Source organism: Emys orbicularis, chromosome 23 (assembly GCF_028017835.1).
Source record: "Emys orbicularis isolate rEmyOrb1 chromosome 23, rEmyOrb1.hap1, whole genome shotgun sequence".
Taxonomy (NCBI): Eukaryota; Metazoa; Chordata; order Testudines; family Emydidae; genus Emys; species Emys orbicularis.
The window spans coordinates 7,139,964-7,159,478 of NC_088705.1; the positions used below are offsets into that span (position 1 = coordinate 7,139,964).

The window sequence follows — 19,515 nt, forward strand, 5'->3', positions numbered from 1 at the left end:
ATAGCGTCTGTGCTAGGTGGCGGGATCAAGACATCTGGCCCAGCCAATGGCAGAGACAAATCTGGGGAGAGACAATATTTTATTCAGAAACAAAAATGAGGAACAAATGAGTATGTTCAGGAACTGACACAGGTTTTCATTGGAATGGTTCCAGACTGTACATTAAATATGTGTATGATTGCACATGGAAAGAGACAGAACCCAGAGCATCTGCACTCACAAAGTGTTATGGGTCTGGGATAGGGATCAACCGTGCCATGGGGAAAAATCCCCTTTCTGATGTTCATGGGTTGCCCATTAAAACAAAAAAGAGTCAACAAAGCCCACTGGGAAAAGCATCTGGTTAGATAATACATTCCGTACACACAGGGCCAAACCCTTGTGGTTCTCGCTCAGCCGGCGTTCTGCCGGAGTGAAGTCTGCAGGGTTTGGCCATAGAGTATTTTGGGATCTCCAAGTCTTGGGAACAGAGTCATGGTATGTGGGAGACAGACTCTTTCCAAATACATGGCTCAGCAAGCTGACAACAAAAAGCCATTCCTGCTCCGTGGAGGGGAGCCCATTCCTGGTGTTCAAAGCGTCAGGCTGCTTCATTGCAGCTCGGTTCAACCACAAATTATCAACTAATCTTTTAAAGAAAAGTACATTAAAAAAAAATTAGTCTGGCTGCGATTTCCCTCTCAGGCTCAGTCAGCAGAAATGGGGTTCTTCTGGGTAAGGGCTGGGTAATAACCCCTTCAGTACATAGAACGTCCTCCTTAGCATGGGGCAGATATTGAACATGTGTTTTCACCAAGAGTTTTCAAGTTTAAAAATAAACCTCTTCATTGTAACGAACTCTTATTCTGACGAATGGGACAAAGTCCCCGTGGAAGTCCCAAGTTAACCATGAGGAACGTCTATGTCACAGTGGAGCTAGTGCTTTCCCAGGCAGCTGCAGTTAATGCTGCTCACGCGACGATTCCCCTCCTGCAGTGGATGGGACACAGTCCAGCTAGTCCCAGAGAAAGCTGCTCCTCCAGAACAAGGTGAGCATACTCTGCATCCCTCTGAAACAGTTTCCTATCGCTCAGGAGTCCCCAGCCTTTGCTTCAGGATCAAATACTACAAGACAAAAAGGAAATCAAATGATGATATTGCTTAAATCCTGCTAGACTTGAAACCAGAGGAGCAGCTGTCTCTGCAGGTTACCCAGCTACCACCGAAGTCCTCATATGTGGTGAGAAATCTTAAACATTGAAAGGAATGCAACTGAGGCATGTAGGGCTTCCTCCCTCTGCTGGCTACTTGCTCATGGCCAGCTCATAGTGCTCGAATATGCAAAGGATCTGTCCTTTGGATTTTGCCTATTCACAAGAGCAGAGGGACGTTGCTAAGTATACACACAGCAATAGTCACATGCAACGAAGCACTTTACAAACTTAATTAAGCCGCGCATGCATGCCCACCCAGCCCGTGTGTGCGTGCGCACGCACACAATAGGTGAATATCCTAATCCCCATTTTATAGACACAGAACCTGAGGCACAAATTGCAAGGTCCCACAGCAAGTCACCAACAAAAGTCAGGAATACCTTACCCTTAGTCCTAGGTTTAGGCAACTAGAAATCTCTCCCCCTTTGTGCCTACAGTTGGAAATAAGCCCCAACATTCCAGGTTTACCGGTGTTGGGTTGCCTAGCAGAGTAACTGGCATTTTAGACAACATCCTCCACATTTAATTGTTTTTAGAGTAGGTTATGGTGTAAGATTGTCAACCCTCAGTGTCCCTCAGCAGCAGGAACTCTTACTAAGAAACACACTGATGATTGCATTACTAATCCCATCCACTGTTGCAGGGAAAACACAGAATTCTGTACGCACATCTTGGTAGGAAAGTGAGGGAAACTGAGGTAGAGGTCTAGCGGCTGAAGCAAGGGACTTCCAGGAGAGTCAGTATTCCTGCATTCTACCCCCGCTCTGCCACTGACTTAACTGTCTGACCTCAGGCAAGTCTCCAAACCTCACCATGCCTCAGTTCCCTATTCATAAAATGGATGTGATAACACTGACCATATCTGTAAAGCACGTTGAGACCTTGAGATGGAAGGTACAATAGAAGCATTATTCTATCCTTATTTCTTTACCAACTGATCATTGCTAATTCACACTCATGCCTGGAGATTAGCACTGAAGGCAGGATTAGCATGCAAGTGACAGAACAAAACAATAAAGAAATAACAGACCCTACCTCACAAAACGTATTTGGATAAACTAGATGAACAAGTGTGGTTTAGAATATGGACTGCAGTACATTCTAGAAGAGCAGTGAAGTCTTTGTAACACACCTATAGCTAACCTCAGCCATATCGTCATCTAATTAGCTGATGTTTACACATGGAAAGTGCTGTACAAGTGTTAAGCATGATCATCTCCTCCAAAAAAGAGAAATGCACCTCCATCATCTGATTAAACTCTTATGTAACTGAATCCAATCCCCACCACAGTGATTAACTGCAGATTCCTCTTGCAAATGTTTGTCTGGACAAGCCAACCTTTGAACACAACAAGAGGCAAGGACAGGCTCTTACATTCTTACGGCTCACGATAGCTTGTTGCAGCCACAGCAACTCCATGGCCAAGTGATTTCGATAACACTGGAGGTCGGGAAGAGTTTGAGGCAGCTCCTGTTTTATGCTCTTGAATGGAAGCTCTGCACAGAAATGGAAAACAGAGATTAATTCTATTTAAGGGGTTATTTGGTTTTATAGCCTAGCCATGTTCCCTTTAGATCCTCAGTGGTTTGAGCATTGGCCTGCTAAACCCAGGGTTGTGAGTTCAATCCTTGAGGAGGCCACTTAGGGATCTGGGGCAAAATCAGTACTTGGTCCTGCTAGTGAAGGTAGGGGGCTGGACTCGATGACCTTTCAAGGTCCCTTCCAGTTCTAGGAGATGGGATATCTTTATTTATGGGGGGAGGGATAGCTCAGTGGTTTGAGCATTGGCCTGCTAAACCCAGGGTTGTGAGTTCAATCCTTGAGGGGGCCACTTAGGGATCTGGGGCAAAATCAGTACTTGGTCCTGCTAGTGAAGGCAGGGGGCTGGACTCGATGACCTTTCAAGGTCCCTTCCAGTTCTAGGAGATGGGATGGGATATCTCTCGTGTTCAGAGGCCAGACTGGGGCGGGAGGTACTCTTCCCAAATTCCACCCACAATCCCAGGGGAACTGAATGTTTTGGTAGAACAATCAGCAGTGAAACAGTTAACCACCTTAACATACAAACTGCGGTCGACAGATTTCAAAGTCAACAATCCATTGCAACAAAGAGAGGCAGGTCACCCCATTTGGAATCAGAATTCTACTTTGTACTATTCTCGCTTCTCATATGGCCCTCATCACTGTAGTATCCAAGAACACATGACTGTTCACCCAAGCCAGTGCACACAGACTCGGAGCAAGCTATTTAGAAAGTTAACCTCTAGTGCATCTTTCATAAGACGTGGGGAATGCAATCAATCACCTTCCTTTGTTTGCAGAGACATACTATACAGAAGCTAGTGTGTTAATATTCCTGTGTGGTTACTGCTGCCAAAGCTGGGACAATCCATCTGTATTATTCACTTTCTGGCTCCATGAGAGGCTGTTTATTTTCTTGTGTCTGGTACATCAAGAAAGAGACTAACCTACTTCCAACTGTATCAAAACAAACACATGCATGCACGTCCACAAACAGGATAAAAATCAAACACTTTTCTGGGTACAATGCCTACACTCTTGAACAAAATCCATCCTGATGGACTAGCACAGTTTTCTAGGGCTACAGCCTACAGTCTTTCCAAGACAGTGTTCCCTAGACTCTGCTCTATACTTGATCATGGTGCCTATGTAGAGAGGTTATAACATTGAGATATTGCCTGCTTTGAGGGTCTTCAGTTAGTCTCTAGGACCTACAAAGAAAGGAGAGCTACATAAAGCTTGTTCCTAACTTAAGCAGCCCAAGCAAGACTATGAGCTTGAAGGATATGCATAAAGCTGCTTGGAATAGAAAATCTAGCTTGCTTGCGATCAAAGGTTTTGCAGAAAAATCTTTAATCTGATCTCAAATCCAGCAGGGATCTTCCCCTTACCCTATGCTAATGGAAGAGGTGACATGGAATTTATTTAGGCAAACAAAGGTTTGGATAAGAGGGTGTATTTTCCCCTGCAATTGATGCTCACTGGGAGGCAGAACCTACATTTGGAAAATGGGAGGAATTGGATAAGAAGGGTTTCCAGGTGAGAAACCTGGAACCCTGCCCCAAACAGGGGTTGATCAAGGTTTCTGAGCTCATGTGGAACCAAGTTTAGTTTGTCCTTGCAGTTAAATAATGTGTATCTGCAATGGATAATTTCCTAGTGTAGACAAGACCTTGGAGAGGAGATATGATTTAAACAGGAAACTCATGCGAGGGGCCCCAGACTCCATTCTATGCTATCTCTTGGATAAGGTTCATTGCTCTAGTCTCTCTATTGTATTCCTGAGGCTTTTGTCTCCCCAACAATCTAGCTCAGGTGGGCGAGTATGTTGCCAGGTTACACATGCCATGCTGGAAGGGTTCAGAGGTGCTGGCTATAATGTGTATCCCTATTCCTGTTTCTTACCCTGGCTGGCTATAGTAGACCCTGTCTCCAGAACAGTGTTGCTCCATACAGATGATGCATTGCTATTGTTCTTCCATTCCGTATTCTCCCCTGACAAGCTGCAGTCCTGTCCAGTGGATTTATCTGCATCACACTCTAAATTTTGCTTCGCTCTGTTGCTTTCACCTCTTGAGACCATCTCATCATCTTGAAGCTGGGCTGTAGGTTTCATGTAACTCCTACAGTCACAATCCTTTTCTGGTTCTAGTGTCTCAAGAGGACAATGCTTTTGCTGCCCTTTATCTGTGTTGTTATGGTCTTTGGATCCAGACTCTTGATCAATTAATCGCTTTACTTTCATCTGCTTCTGGAGAAACAATGTTTGAGAAGTTAAACATGGAGGAGAGTTAACGAATAGAGGGAAGTAATAAAAAAAAAATCCAACAAGGTTAGGCTCTTCCTGGCCAAGATGATCTCGCTTAGTAGATGTTTGTAACCAGGTCTGATAACTTTCCTCACTACTTTCCAGAAATTCACTCTGCCCACAAAAGAGTTTTAAATGATCATGGTTTGGGAAATGGTTAACAGTTTATATCCAAGCTACATTTTTTTTTATTTTTTTTATAAAGCTTGTTAATGACCCATGTTCAAACACTACAAGAAAGCAAGTCTCAAATAGTGCCTGGTTGTATTATGGACAGATGGGGTCTGTCATGGAGAAGAGACAGTTGGTTCTTTCCAGGCTTCAGCACCATGATTTGAGTGGTTAACACATGGCTAGGTCAGTCTATAGTGTGAGATGGAAGCTTTAATTGTGTCAGAAGACAACCAGGTTTCCCCAATATGGCTGTATTTATAGTATTTAGCCAGACCATAGTTTGAATCCAAGCACAAATTGTGATAATGAAGTCCAGAAACTACCTGCTACATGCAGAAGTACTGAATACCGTTTTAGCTACACCATTTTTTGTAAGAAATCCCTATTCACAGAGAACATGCCGATCATATCAGCAATGCCAGCCTTTACCAGGAGTGACTGCGTACTATGAACTGAATGGACCATACCTTTTGAGGAAAGACAGGAGTTGGTATGAAGCGACCTTTCCACTGCAACTGACTCAAATCCCCTTCAATCTCCTTTACCGTGTTCTCATAGTCCTCCTGTAAGCTTTGGAACCTCTTCCTCACAAGATAACCCCTGACATAGGCCTACGAAGGATAAGACAGAGATCCCTAAATAGTCATAGAGATGGTTGACCACGTTTCCCATCACAGAGAAGATTTGCAGATGCTTCAGAGGGAATGAACAGAACAGGGCAATTTTGAGTGATACATCCCCTGTCGTTCACTCCCAGCTTCTGGCATTAGAGGTAGGGCTACCCAGAGCATCAGGTTGTGTCCCTGAGCATCTTGGCTAATAGCCATTGATGGGCCTATTCTCCATTAACTCATCTAATTCTTTTTTGACCCCACTTATACTTTTGGCCTTCACACCATCCCATGGCAACGAGTTCCACAGGTTGACTGTGTGTTGTGTGAAGAAATACTTCCTTATGTTTGTTTTAAACATGCTGCCTATTAATTTAATTGAGTGACCCCCTAGTTATTGTGTTATGACACAGGTAAATAACACCTCCCTGTTCACTTTCTCCACACCATTTGTGATTTTATAAACCTCGATCATATCCTCCCCTCTACTCAGCTCTTTTCAAAGCTGAACAGTCCTAATCTTTTTAATCTCTCCTTGTACGGAAGCTGTTCCAATAATTCTTGTTGCCCTTCTCTGTGCCTCTTCCAATTCTGATATATCTTTTTTGAGATGAGATGATCAGCACTACATGCAACATTCAAGGTGTGGGCATACTAATGGTTTATGTAGTGGCATTATGATATTTTCTGTTTTATCTATCCCGTTCCTAACATTACTATTACTTCACAGCACCTTAGATTATTAAAACAGAAACAATCATTAATAAAATCTTAGGGCCCAATACTGCAAACGCTATAAAGCACAATGCTAACTACCCTGGTAGTCCCACTTAAATCAAATAGACTACTCATGGCCATGAGCATTATATCTGGTAGTGAATATTTGCAGGATCAGGCCCTAACTTATTGTTACTGCTTAGGCAACTCGTTGGTTTATTTTTTGTATTTCTTCTGGCTAAGACAGGGAAAAGAGCCCATCAATTTCACTGTTTCTCTAGTCAGTGTCACTTTCTAGATGATTAATCTGAAAAAACAGGTTTCAAACACTACAGGGGATGTTTGTGTGTGTTTTAAAACTGTTTCCACTGGATTTTGTTTTCTACTAATTTTCCGTTTTGTAAAACTTATTTTTACAAAGCCCAAATTCTCTCACTTGGTCTTTTTAAAGTTTCTTAGAATAGAATGAAGAACACAGTTCCAAATGTGCTTTTCAAGTCACTTCCTCAGAGGGTAAGATTCCAAGTTTTGGGAAACCTCTTTCATTGAGGAGATACATTTCTCTCCTACAGGCCTATAGGGCTGTTGCCCAGACCACTGGTTAAGCTTCTTTTAGACAACACTAAAAAGGCATCCCCTCTTTAAGGAACATGTGACTTACTCATACCATATTAGGGCTTGTCTACAATGTCTCATACCATGGAGCTACTAAGGGCTACTGTGTTTTAAATTCACACCCCACCTTAATCCAAATTAACTTTCAAATGCAAACAAACTCTGAATACAGATAAAAATGCACCCATTTTGAAGTCAATGGGAATTTTGCCACTGACATCAGTGCTGCAGGATCAAGGCCCCTAATGTTATTTGTATATTGTGCCTGTTTCTATGAAACACACAGGAAAAAAAACTAAAGACAGGAGCACCAAGGAGCTGTGATACCCTCAGTGAAACCAGCGCAGAGGGGCAAACTCAGCCCTGGAGTAAGAGAACAGCCCACCACCGCCTTCAGTGGTGCTGCACCAGTTTACGGTAGGGAGGTGTTTGACCCAGAGTCTCCAGACTAAGCATAAGCGCAAGAGACAGCAGGAGCTGGGGCAGCAGAAATAGATTAAGAAAACTTTGCCTCTTATCTCCCCAAGATGTGCCAACACCCGGATGTACCACCCCAGATATACAGTCATCCCTACCGGGTCCTGCCCCAGCCCCAGATGCATCACCACACCCTTCAGATATACATCCCCCCTCCCTCAAGACCTGCCCCAGATGCATCACCCCACCCTTCAGCTATACATCTCCCCCCCCAGACCTGCCCCAGCCCCAGATGCATCACCCCACTCCTCAGCTATACAGCCCCCCGACCTGCCCCAGCCCCAGATGCATCACCCCACCCTTCAGATATACAGCCCCCCCGACCTGCCCCAGATGCATCTCCCCCCCCAGACCTGCCCCAGATGCATCACCCCACTCCTCAGCTATACAGCCCCCCCGACCTGCCCCAGCCCCAGATGCATTACCCCACTCCTCAGCTATACAGCCCCCCCGACCTGCCCCAGCCCCAGATGCATCACCCCACCCTTCAGATATACAGCCCCCCCGACCTGCCCCAGCCCCAGATGCATCACCCCACTCCTCAGCTATACAGCCCCCCCAACCTGCCCCAGCCCCAGATGCATCACCCCACCCTTCAGATATACAGCCCCCCCGACCTGCCCCAGCCCCAGATGCATCACCCCACTCCTCAGCTATACAGCCCCCCCGACCTGCCCCAGATGCATCACCCCACCCTTCAGCTATACATCTCCCCCCCCCAGACCTGCCCCAGATGCATCACCCCACCCTTCAGCTATACATCTCCCCCCCCAGACCTGCCCCAGCCCCAGCTGCATCTCCCCCCCAGACCTGCCCCAGATGCATCACCCCACTCCTCAGCTATACAGCCCCCCCGACCTGCCCCAGATGCATCACCCCACTCCTCAGATATATATAGCCCCAGCTGCACCCCCTCAGATATACAGCCCCCCCCGGACCTGCCCCACCTTATCCCCAATACCTGCCCACGCCCCGCCCAGCCCGCGCGCGCCTCACCTGCAGCCTCGTCACCCCCTTCACCAGCCGTTGCTGCTCCGCCGCCATCTCCACCCGAACCGCCGCTGGCGCGGCCTGGTAACCGGGCTCCGACCGATGGCGTCATCGAGTGGCGACAGCAGGCAGGGGATGGGCTCTTCCGCCTCCTTCCCTCCCGCCCCCCGCACTGCAGTGTCCCCTCAGACCCTGCGGGAGTTTCTGCTCTCTTGCGGTCACGTGCGGGAGGAGACCCATTACTGTCGGTCCCACCTAAATCCAGCCCACCCGGGGCTGGCAGTAGACAGCCTGTGGCCAGCAGGAGAAGGGCAGTGAGTGGCCCCCTGGCCAAGTGCCCCACAGGCTGGGGGGGGGTCCCCCCGCTGAACCCCTAACCACTGGAAGGTAGTGACCCTCTGGAGGGGCAAAAGGGGGCCCAAGCCCCCCTCTTTGCCTCCTGACCAGCTGGGTGATGTAACAGCAGAGCCCCATTCCTGCTGGCCAGATGCAGGGGTGGCCAGGCCAAATGCAAGCGAGTGGCATTGTGACCAAGCACAGGGCGTCACTCTGCCCCTCAGATTTGGGGCAGCTGGGCCGCTAACCTGGCCCCCTCCTTAGCAAAATTCTGGGTGCACCCCTGCCCGGAACCAACTGCTTTCCAAGGGAAACTTTGCCTCTTTGTCTGTGGTAGAGCATCTCCCAGTGCTTTACCCACATGCCTCCTCCATTCATCCTCAGCCCCATTTTACAGATGGGCTAACTGAGGCAGAGAGCGGTTAATAGACAAGATTTGCAAAACAGTAGCAAGCCTCAATATTTAAGAGCCTAACCCCAGACATTGTAAAGGAGCTGGAACAGACTCAGCATTTTTTGAAAATCAGGCCCCATTCAGGTGTCTCACACATTGGACACCCAATACTATTAGTCACTTCTGAAAATCACAAGCTAGGAAAGATGGAGGCATTGAACCCAGGAGTCCTGGCTACCCCCTCCTTTGTTTTAAACTTCAGTCCATTTTTCTTTCTTTACACATTAATTAAAGTGGTGGTGAAAACAGCAAAATACCACAACTAGTTTATTTACATTACAATTTCATCATTTAGTGCTACATTCTACTACTAGAAAACATTCTGACACGTAAACATACACTCATATATTCACCTTCAGTGTCAAATTGAAGCAGCTTAGATGTTTAAGACTGGATGTGTGTGTAAGTGTAGAAATATTAGTTGTTTAAACTCCTCTCTTCTTACTTTTGATGTCTGGTCTAGCAAAGTCATCATTTCTATCCTTTTTAGAATGGAAATATTACCCAGCCCACATAGAAAGAATTTCCACAAAAAGCCTGGGGTATTTTGCAAGAGGGGTAGTTATAGGCCTCAATATAAAAATTTTTATCATTGCAGAAATTCAACCATTAAAAAATGTTGGAGGAAAAGGATCAGACAGCAGCAGCAGTGAATGACTTGTTACACTATTAGCAGAAATTTTTGTGCTAGCCCCAAAAAACTCTGTTTCATTTCAAGTGATCACACTTCTCCTGGTGGTTTCAGTTCTGGGCTGGCAGCTGCACTGTAGAACAGGCGGAAGCTAAACCAACAAAAGCCTTTACTGCGCTTTTCTTGGTTGCTGCTTCTGTGTTTACATTTCAGTTAGTTTCATGCTGGTGACAACTGCCAGATCAACAGGGCTGGAGCCAGAGATATTTTAAATGCCTCTGCAGCTCCTGCACAGCGAGCAGCTGTATTCTTCCACTGTTTCACAAACCTGCCTTGGAAAGACAAGGTCTGGGAGCGAGGAAAGAGGGGAGTTCAATCTTCATGGCCTTTCAGGCCTTGATTATTCCTTTGGGAGGACTGTCAATAAGGAAGCCACTTACAGCAGCAGGTTTTGTGATGTAGCTGTTTGTCCACTAGGAACTAGACTGAAACCCACCAAACTCATTTCACTCACAGCCCCTTGAAGGGTCCAAACTGAATCAGAGTGGAACCAACAGCCTGAAAATGAAATGTTCTATCTCCTATTAACAATACTTTGTTCGCTATGGCACCTTTTATCCAGGAATCTCAAAGAGCTTTATACAAGGTTGCTCAAGTATCATTAACCCCATTTTTAAAAAGAAGGGGGGGGGGAAACTCAGGCACAGAGAGGTGCAGCGACTTGGCGAGCTGGGAACAGATCAGGAGAGAGAGAACCCAGCACTGCTGATTCCCAGTCTTTCCTCTACGATTTTCTGGTTTACTTTTCAAGTTACCTTGACAGTGTTTGGCCTTTTCGGATGCTCTAAAAATCCTGGATTTTGATACAAAATTATTAGACAACATGCCCCTCCCCCAGCCCACTCCCAAACCCCATCTCTTAGGGGTGTCCTTCCTTTTATACTCCTACATTTCTGTACAGTTCAGAGGTGGCCATGACAGAGATTCAAACTGGTGCAGCTTTCCCTTGGCTCCAGAATCCTCAATGCTGCCCTCTGTTGCCTATGGAGGGACCAAGCAGCCTTTTCAGCTAGGCAGTGGCAGCGGCAGCGTCCTCCAGGTCTGGATTCTCCGCTAGGTGCAGCTTTTGGCTGAGTTTTATGTTAAGGAAGAAGAAGAATCGATCAAGCTGCAGCCTCATCACTGACAAGATCCCTGGGGGGAGAGGCTGGAGTTCCTAACACAAACCTTCCAACTGAGCCAGTCTCTGTACCCGGTAGCAACGGCACCAGAACCAGGAGAACCCAGGGGCCATGGCCCTTCCACTTTTTAACATGGGCATAGTTTGGGGAGGCCGGGGGCAGTGTTGCCCCCCTAAACTGCAAGCCTTGGGCAGGCGCGGAGTGGCGCTGGCAGGGGCTGGGCCGTTCCGTGCCTGTCCAAGGCTTGCAGTTCGGAGGGGCAACGCCACCCTCCGCCACCCAAACTACATCCACGTTAAAAAGTGGTGGGCATGGCCCCATAGCCCCTCCGGTTCCAGCACCAGTGCCCCCGCCCCCACTTGTGCAGCACAGGAACGTAGGATTTGGCAATGGTTTGTACCATGCAGTATCCCGCCTCATCAGACCAATGATCCATAGAATATAGCATCTCCCTGCCCCAATAGGACAGATCAATGGTCCAATAAAAAGTCTGGTCTCCTCCCTCCAGCCATAGTCTGTGCATGGCAGAGATGGGGGAAGGGTTCCTTCCTGACCTCTACAGAGAGCGCTGACACCCTGAAGCAGGAGATTTTACTCCCTCTTGTCCTGCCCAGCCAGTGATGCAGGATTTCCATACTGGATCAGACCACCGAGTCACCCTAGCTGGGATTCTGTCTCCAAGAGTGGCCAGTACCACATGCCAATTCAAACTGGTCCCACAGTTATCCAGCTCCTTCATAGACCCAGACGCATTACTCACTCCATTGGTGGCGCCTGGTTACCCTTAGAAGTGGATTCCAGCCAGCATCCATCACTGCTCCGGCTCAGTGCATTAGGGCTCCCTCTAACCTTTTGCCCACTGATGGGCAAAGCACGGCTTGTGCCGCTCAGAGATGTTACTCACTCCTCCAGATCCCACCCTCAGGCTCCTCCTTCCAACCCAACTCTCCCTCTAAAATGGTGTCCTACAGAGGTCTCCATGACAGGCTCGCCTGGAAACCTTTGGCGCCAGCAGAGTGCTGGCATCTTTGAAACCCCTGGCAATTCCCAAGGAGCCTCCAAGCTCTACAGGGCTCCCTGCCTAGAGACTCTGGCAGAAGATGACCAGCATCTATTAATGGCACCTCAGATCCAATGCCATGGTCTGGGGAAGATATTGGAGAGTGGCGATCAAGTGTCTCAAAGCTGATTCCCTCTTCCTTTCCCTGCCTGAGGGGTCACCCAGCTGTGCACATACAAAACAGGCCCCCTGAAGAATCCCCTGGCCCCCATAGGCCCCGGCAGAAGGATACATGGAGTTGCTGAGCTCTTCCAACTGAAAAGGGAAACAGAACCACCATTAGAATAAGCACAAGCAGCTATGACAATAAAGGGAACAGGGCCCCACTTTGCCTTTGAAGTTCATTAGGGGGCATTATCTGTATTGTGGTAGCCCCCAGAGGGGGTCGGGGCCCTGTTGCGCTAGTCACTAAGAGCAGCACAGTCTAAGTGCGGGGCTTGGAGGGAGCAGGGATGCGTTCGAGGGACGGCTCAGGGATCAGCCCATGAGGAGAGAACTCTCTGGTACTCACATTAGTCAGCAGCTGATCTAGGTTACTATCTGCCACCGTCTTCTTCTGGTCCTCAGAGAGCTCCTCCACATAGACATCCAGGCTGAAGTGCAGGCGCGCCAGCTTCTCCTGCATCTCCCGGACGTGCTCCAGCTGCTCGAAGGAGCACTCCTTCCCTGTGCCGCCCAGGAGAGGGACCTGGTTACACTCAACCACCAAGAAACATCCCCTTGCAGTAGAGATTCCTAACCAGCTCTCCCGGGGTTTCCCATTACAGATGGGCTGGGCCTGCCCCAGACATCACACAACAGCTAGCAGGAGCCTCCCAGATTAGCCAGATCTTCCAGTGCCAGCCATCGTGGCTTTGGGTGGCCCTAGCTCCCAGCACCCCTAGGGCCAGGCACTGATGCTTTGGGGACCCCATTCAGGCTGATGAACCCCTCCTTTAGAGGAGTTGCCCCCTGCTTACCAAAGGCCTGCAGTTTGCCCGAGTGGAAGTCATTGAGTAGGTTCAGCAGCCCACCCTCCATCTCATAAACGTCCGAGACGTCGGTCAGGAAGGAGTGCTGCAGAGGGGCCCCCAGTGCTGCGCCCCCACTGCCCCCAGGCTGAGGCAGACGAGATTTCTCCTTGTTCACCCTAGATAGAAAACACAAACCCACATGAACATTGGCTGGAGGCCTTTCCATGCCGAGAGATGCAACCTCCTAACTTGTTAGCCTGGTCTTTCCTCCAAGGAGCTCACGGTTCTTTGTAAGTACAGCAGCCTGCTACTTACAGCTAAAAGGAGCTATTGCTGTAGCTCCAGTCCTAAAAAACATCATTTCTGGAGCGTGTTCCCGGCATTTGCAGTAAGTGATTGTACTGGAACGCTGCTTCACCTTCCCCCAAACGTGCCTGACCGGCATCGCAGAGCATTCGGGCACAACTCGAGCCCTGGGTAGCTCAAGCAGGAGTGGCCTGAGTGGTTTTGGTGCTCGCGGTCTCAGGTTTAATACCTGGGGACATGCAGCATTTCTAACCCAGGCTCCCCATCATCCCAGCCTCCAGCACTGACCTTTTGAATTTGGCCCGTTGCTTTGGTGAGGGCAGGTGAGGCAGCCCCAGAGAGAAGGTGGTGCTTTTGCTGGTGGGGACGGGCAGCTTGCGCAGAGCGCTGGACGACACAGGCTGAGCTAAGCCAGGCTTCGGACTCCTCTTCTTCTTCTTGTCTTCCATCTTGAGAACTCGATCCCCAGGCAGGGACCAGTCACAGGCTCAGTAACACACTGCAGCAAGGAACCTCTGGGCACTGAAAGAAGGAGACACTGTTCACAAAGGAGACAAAGCCCCCCTTTCACCCCCTTTCTCCGCTTCAGCTATTCAAGTGCAGACAGACGCTTCTCCCATGTGGATCACCTACAACAGGGGTAATCAGTCAGCGGACCGCGGGCCCAAGCCGGACTGCCAGACGCTTTTGAACAGACTCCCAAAGTCTTTTTAATTTATTTATCATCATTTTTTATTATTTTCTCTGGAATCTGGACCTTTCACTATATCTAGACCGAGAAATTTGGACCGTGACCAAAAAAAAGATGGATTACCCCTGGCCTGGGGGCTAAGAAAAAGAATGCTCAGTACTTCCCAGATTTCCCTCTGCCCCAGATCAGGAGATCTGCCTGAGGTATTTATCTGAGCACTTCACAATCTTGAGGGTATTTATCCTCACAACACTTGTCTGAGGCAGGGAAGTGTTATCCCCATTTAATCGATGGGGAACTGAGTCAGAGAGGGACTCGTGCCAGGTCACACAAGTAGTACGGCAGAGCAGGTTTTAAACCTGGTTCTTCTGACCCCCCAGGCTCGCACTTTAACCACTGGGCTTCTTTTCCTTTTCACTACAAAGCATTTTTCTGAAGGGTGGGAACAGCACCCAGAGCCTCTCCAGAAACGACCCCCACAGCAAGGGGTGTCTGCAAACAGGAGCCAGGAGGAGGAGTTAGGAAAAATTACAGGATCAAATGACCAATAGAACAGGGTCCAGACAACCTGCTTTGCCCAGCCTCACTCCCAGTCCCTCCCTTTGGGTCTGGAGGGCTAATGTGAACTGGATGGGTCTGTGACAGCAAGTTCCACTGAAGCTGCTCTTTTCAGCCAGGAGGATCCTCAAGTGCCTGCCAAACGAGGAGCCACACCACCTGCTGCTGAAATGCGGCCACCTCTGGGATAAGAGGGAGCTAGACACAGGGGTGCACGAAACTCCCTGTTCAGCATGTATTACATATCCCCCTTTATGCCCATTCCACTGATGACAGACCTCTGCTGCAGGTCCCAGCTAGGGGACTCAAGCCTGTAGTGGCTCATGCTCTTAGGTCCCCAGTTCTGTCCGAGCTGAAGGTCGCTATTTTGGTTTTGCATCTCATCCAGAAGAGGACAGCGCCCTGGTGGTATAGGGCCCCTAGCTCCATGCTGAGGCACTGGGGTCAGTATTACTTTCATTCACAGGGACCTGTGTTACCACTGGAGGTCTCCGATCAGAGTACAATGCGTGCCACAGAACACTGCCTATTCACTGCCCCAGGAAGCTGCAGTAACCGCAGTATCATTTTCAAACCAGTCACTATGTTGAGCATGGCCTGTTGCACTTACCCAGCCTGACCCTGCTTAACAAGATCAGATGAGATCACAGCAGGAGAAGAAATATTTAAATACCCACACATCCAAACAAGCACATACCCTGGGTCGCTCTCTCTCTCCCGCCCCCTGGTGCCTTTCCCAAAGTTTTACTTTCTCTTCTTTCTACATCCGTCCCCTCAAATATTAAAAATGCACTCTATGTGTGAGTATATTTGTAAGTTTCAAGGCTCTCTTTGTATCTAACAAGATAGGACGTGGGGGCAAGGAAATGAAGCAGCTATTCAATTTTTCTCCAAGCGCGGTATAAAAATGTTAGTGTTTAAGAAGAATCAAAATCCTGGTTTTTAAAGTGACATTCTCAAGCGAGCATTTAACACTGATCAGTCGTAATCGCAACCAGCAGATGATATTTTCCTATTACAGATCCTCAGCTGGCCTAAAACAGCATAGCTCCATCGAGGTCAGGAGTTCGCCAATTTACACCAGCTGGGGACCCAGCCCATTGACTTCCATAGAGCTATATTGATTTACACCAGCTGGGGATCTGGCCCATTACATTCAAACAGAAAAGGCCAGGCTGGAAAAGCAGGCTGAAGCTCAGAGTAAGAGCCCAGGTCAAGAAGAGAGGGTCAATGACATTTGGGGGGGGGGGGGGTTAAAGGCAAGAGGAATTAGATGAGGGTGTTGAGGACACTTGCTCTGGGTTTATTTCTATTTAATTAATTACCTGCAGTGATTTTTGACCTGCACAAGCTAGTATTATTTATAAACACCATTTTATATTGAAATGAACAAATGAAAGAGACTGTTCAGTCATTTTGTCTGTTATTTGTTAAGAATTAGGCAAAAGGGGCCCTGGGGAGCAAACTGTGCACCTCCCCAGAGATGGGGCAGGGCAAGATTCACCCACTCCAATGTCCTCAAGTCTGGGGGTGGAGGGGAAATCACATCAGGCAGGGAAAGATGATTTGGATCTCCAGCCTCTGCTGAGACTATCAGCCAGGGGCTAATTAGTTCCAACTGAAAGGGTTTTGTTTTGTTTTAAACATACACCTGCTAGGAGGTCACCAAATGAAGACTGCTTTAATGTACTGCTGACCTGGGATTTGCACCTGTGACCAAGACATGAAGGGCTCTATCCCATCACTCTAAGCTGTGCAGAACTCTCCGGCTATATTCTTTAGAGACTCTACATTTCAGTACAGGGCTTTTGTGTGTTTGTACAATGCCTCCTTTCACAATGGAGCCCAGATCCCAATCAAGGCCTCTAAGCACTACTGCAGTCTAGGATTCCTAATTACACTGGATTGCTTCTAGGACCCAATTTAGCATGGGAACACTTTGGCAGGTCGAAGCAACAAGCCCAAACCCAGCCCTGTGGCGATATCTCAGCAGAACGGGGATTCCTTCCGACTTTTATACCAGCCCCATTGATCAAGCTTTAATAACACACAGCAGGGTTCCCGCTAGTCTGCCTCCATACTCATTTCCCATTGTTCTGTACAATGGCACCTCAGTGAAGCGGTTAGCTGCTGGGTCTGATCAAAGCCCAGTCATAGGCTGTGGAAACAGATCCCCCCTTTGTTCAGTATGAAAATGGCTGTGGTTCATAAGAAGTTACCCAGACAGCTATTTCAGAGTATCCCCAAAAAAACCCAATAGCAGCAGCATATCCACTCCATTTAGCGCCGTCCACCCCCCAGACATTGGACAGTCAATTAGCAGATTCAGAGCCTATTTTCATTTCCACCCGAGCATTACAAGCCCGGGGAGTTAACTGCACCTGGGGAGCCAATGTCCAGAGAAGAGAAATGCCACGGTGTGAGATCAAGATGACAGCACCAGCCTCCCCTCCCAGTCCCATCCCCATCCCCTCACCCCTTCCCAGCAAATTGCAGGACTCCCGCACCATGGTCTCTAACCTCCCTGCTTCCCCCCCCCCCAAAAAAACCCCACAGCAGAAGCAGCTGCAGAATAAAGCGGCACAAGCCCCGTGCCCGGAACAGAACCCGCAGAGCAACAATGCAGCCGGGCAGCGTTCCAAAAGGGAACGTTCGGGCCGCCTCCGTTCCACCACCCCTCCCGTGCCAAGCCAAGAGCCCGCAGAGGTGACACTGACCTGAGAGGCACCCCCCGTGGTAAGGTTACAGCAACCTGACCCCGTTCTGCTCCCAGCGGCAGAGCGCCCTGCAAGCCTCCGTGTCAACAGGAGCCGGGCCCACGCAACAATTTGCATTTAAAGGGGAAGGGGCCTTCCTCCAGCCTAGGCGGGGCTCTTCAGACGCGCAGTCAGATGTCCGGAGATCAGGTCACTCACACGAGGGACAGGTTTTGATTTAATTCCCGTGTAACTTCTCCCCTGCCTTCAGTGGGGCAACTGCTGACTGCCACCCGTTTCATGAGAGCGGAGTTCAAGCCCAGGGTTTGCTTTCATGTCCTTGGGTTCCCCTGCCTGATTTCGTTGTCAGTGACATGGGTGCAACATAGAACAGCTCCAGTGGTGTGAAACTGGTGTGAGACAGGATCACTGTCTCTGTCACAGGCACGGGGCGCCGCCAGAGTGTCCCTTTACAGCTGCTGAAGATCTGGCTCAGCGTCTCTATCGCGGTAGTTCTCAAACTTTTGTCCTGGTGACCCCTTTCACACAGCAAGCCTCTGAGTGCGACCCCCGCCCCCTTATACATTAAAAACACTTTTTTATATATTTAACACCATTATAAATGCTGGAGGCAAAGCGGGGTTTGGGGTGGAGGCTGACAGCTCGTGACCCCCCATGAAATAACCTCACGACCCCCTGAGGGGTCCCAAACCCCAGTTTGAGAACCCCTGCTCTATCACACTCTCACCCTTTCCTTTCCTATATGGAATATATTCCAATTTTCCTTTTAGCAGAAATGTGTATTGAAACTGCTAGAGTCTCATTAAAATGAGATGGTGTTGCCAGCCCTCACAATTTTATCTCAAGTCTCACAACATAGGGTCTTTTTTTCCCTAAAGCCCCAGCTCATGGAGTCATGTGATTATCTCAGCTTAAAAGAAAAGTAAGCTTCTAGCCCTCCTGGCTGCAGAGAAAAGCTTGAAAATGTGACCCCCTAAAAAGCACAAAATTCGACATTTACTATTTTTAAAAAATGAAGCCATTCTCCTGATTTTTGGGGCCTGACTCATGATTTTTTTAACTCTTAAGGAATGTCTATATAGTATTTTGGAGTGAGCCTCCCAGCCTGGGGTCGAGAGACATGGGCCAGGGGGACTTGTGCTAGAACTCTAAAAATACCAGTGTTGACAGTGCTTTGAAGTTTCAGTTTGAGCTGGAGTTTAGGCTTTGAAGAGGGGGGGAGGGGAGGTCATATGTCTGTTGACCCAGGCTGGGAGGCTTGGTCCAAAATACTGTGTAGACATACATTTAAAGTTCACTGTGGCAAACAGGGCAATCTCCTGGATGAACCTTACTGAATTAAATTCAATACCTTTGGTGTTGATGGTATTAAAATACAGTTGTTTACATGTCATTATGGGATTGTATGTAATTTTCCTAGGAGGCACGACTAATGTAAATCTTGGGAAACAGTAGGAACTTCAAATGACTTTTTGAAACAATATGAACTTTTAAAATTAAGTGGGTTTCTCAGGAAATCCCTAGGGGGCAGGAGTAGTATGCTAATATAATTCCTCCGATTAGTCAATAACTCGGCTTATGGAAGTTTTGCCTCCAGGAGAGGATCCATTGTCTGGCTGATTACCTTTTCACGGTCTCTTTTAAAACCCCGATTGTGGATAAAGGACTCACTCACCGATCCATGATGGATCTTGTTCTGAGCAAAGGGTGTTAACAAAATTGAAACCACCAGCAAACCTCTGTGTGGGGATTTGAAGGCCTGCTCACCAGCCAGAGCCCATGTTGGAGTTGGGGTGATCTCTGGGAAGCTTATTAGCACGTGTGTCGGTTCTTTTATTGTTTTTAATATGGTTTGTCTGTATTGCTTTTACCTTGAGACTAAAACGTGCTTGCAACCGTTCAGCCTGGAAATACCCTGATCAGAAGGGAGAGAACCGTGGGTCTCCACCCAAGAGAGGCCACAGCTGGGGAGCTGGCAGCCTAGAGTGGGTGCCCTTGCTGGACCATAGAGGAGGAATGCA

At 48.3% G+C, this 19,515-nt stretch overlaps 2 protein-coding genes across 3 annotated transcripts; both read right to left on the reverse strand.

The window, feature by feature from the left end:
* Positions 1 to 60: 60 nt before the first annotated feature.
* IQCC (IQ motif containing C) lies at positions 61 to 8,698 on the reverse strand. 2 transcript variants are annotated; one of them, XM_065421734.1, is made up of 5 exons: positions 8,614 to 8,698; positions 5,665 to 5,808; positions 4,621 to 4,963; positions 2,569 to 2,690; positions 61 to 1,104 (listed from the first exon to the last, which is right to left on the reverse strand). In XM_065421734.1, the coding sequence occupies exons 1-5, from the start codon at positions 8,659 to 8,661 to the stop codon at positions 1,063 to 1,065; spliced, it is 699 nt and encodes a 232-aa protein (XP_065277806.1). In that variant the 5' UTR covers positions 8,662 to 8,698; the 3' UTR covers positions 61 to 1,062. The 2 variants fall into 2 exon arrangements, with proteins under 2 accessions (XP_065277806.1, XP_065277805.1); XM_065421733.1 differs by having other exon boundaries at positions 4,621 to 4,966.
* Positions 8,699 to 11,076: 2,378 nt separating this feature from the next.
* Positions 11,077 to 17,611, reverse strand: CCDC28B (coiled-coil domain containing 28B). The gene is given in 7 exon segments (XM_065421819.1): positions 11,077 to 11,158; positions 12,502 to 12,524; positions 12,781 to 12,935; positions 13,229 to 13,398; positions 13,817 to 14,013; positions 14,015 to 14,050; positions 17,495 to 17,611. Coding segments are annotated over 7 exon segments (759 nt in total). The 3' UTR covers positions 11,077 to 11,097.
* Between the last annotated feature and the right edge of the window lie 1,904 nt (positions 17,612 to 19,515).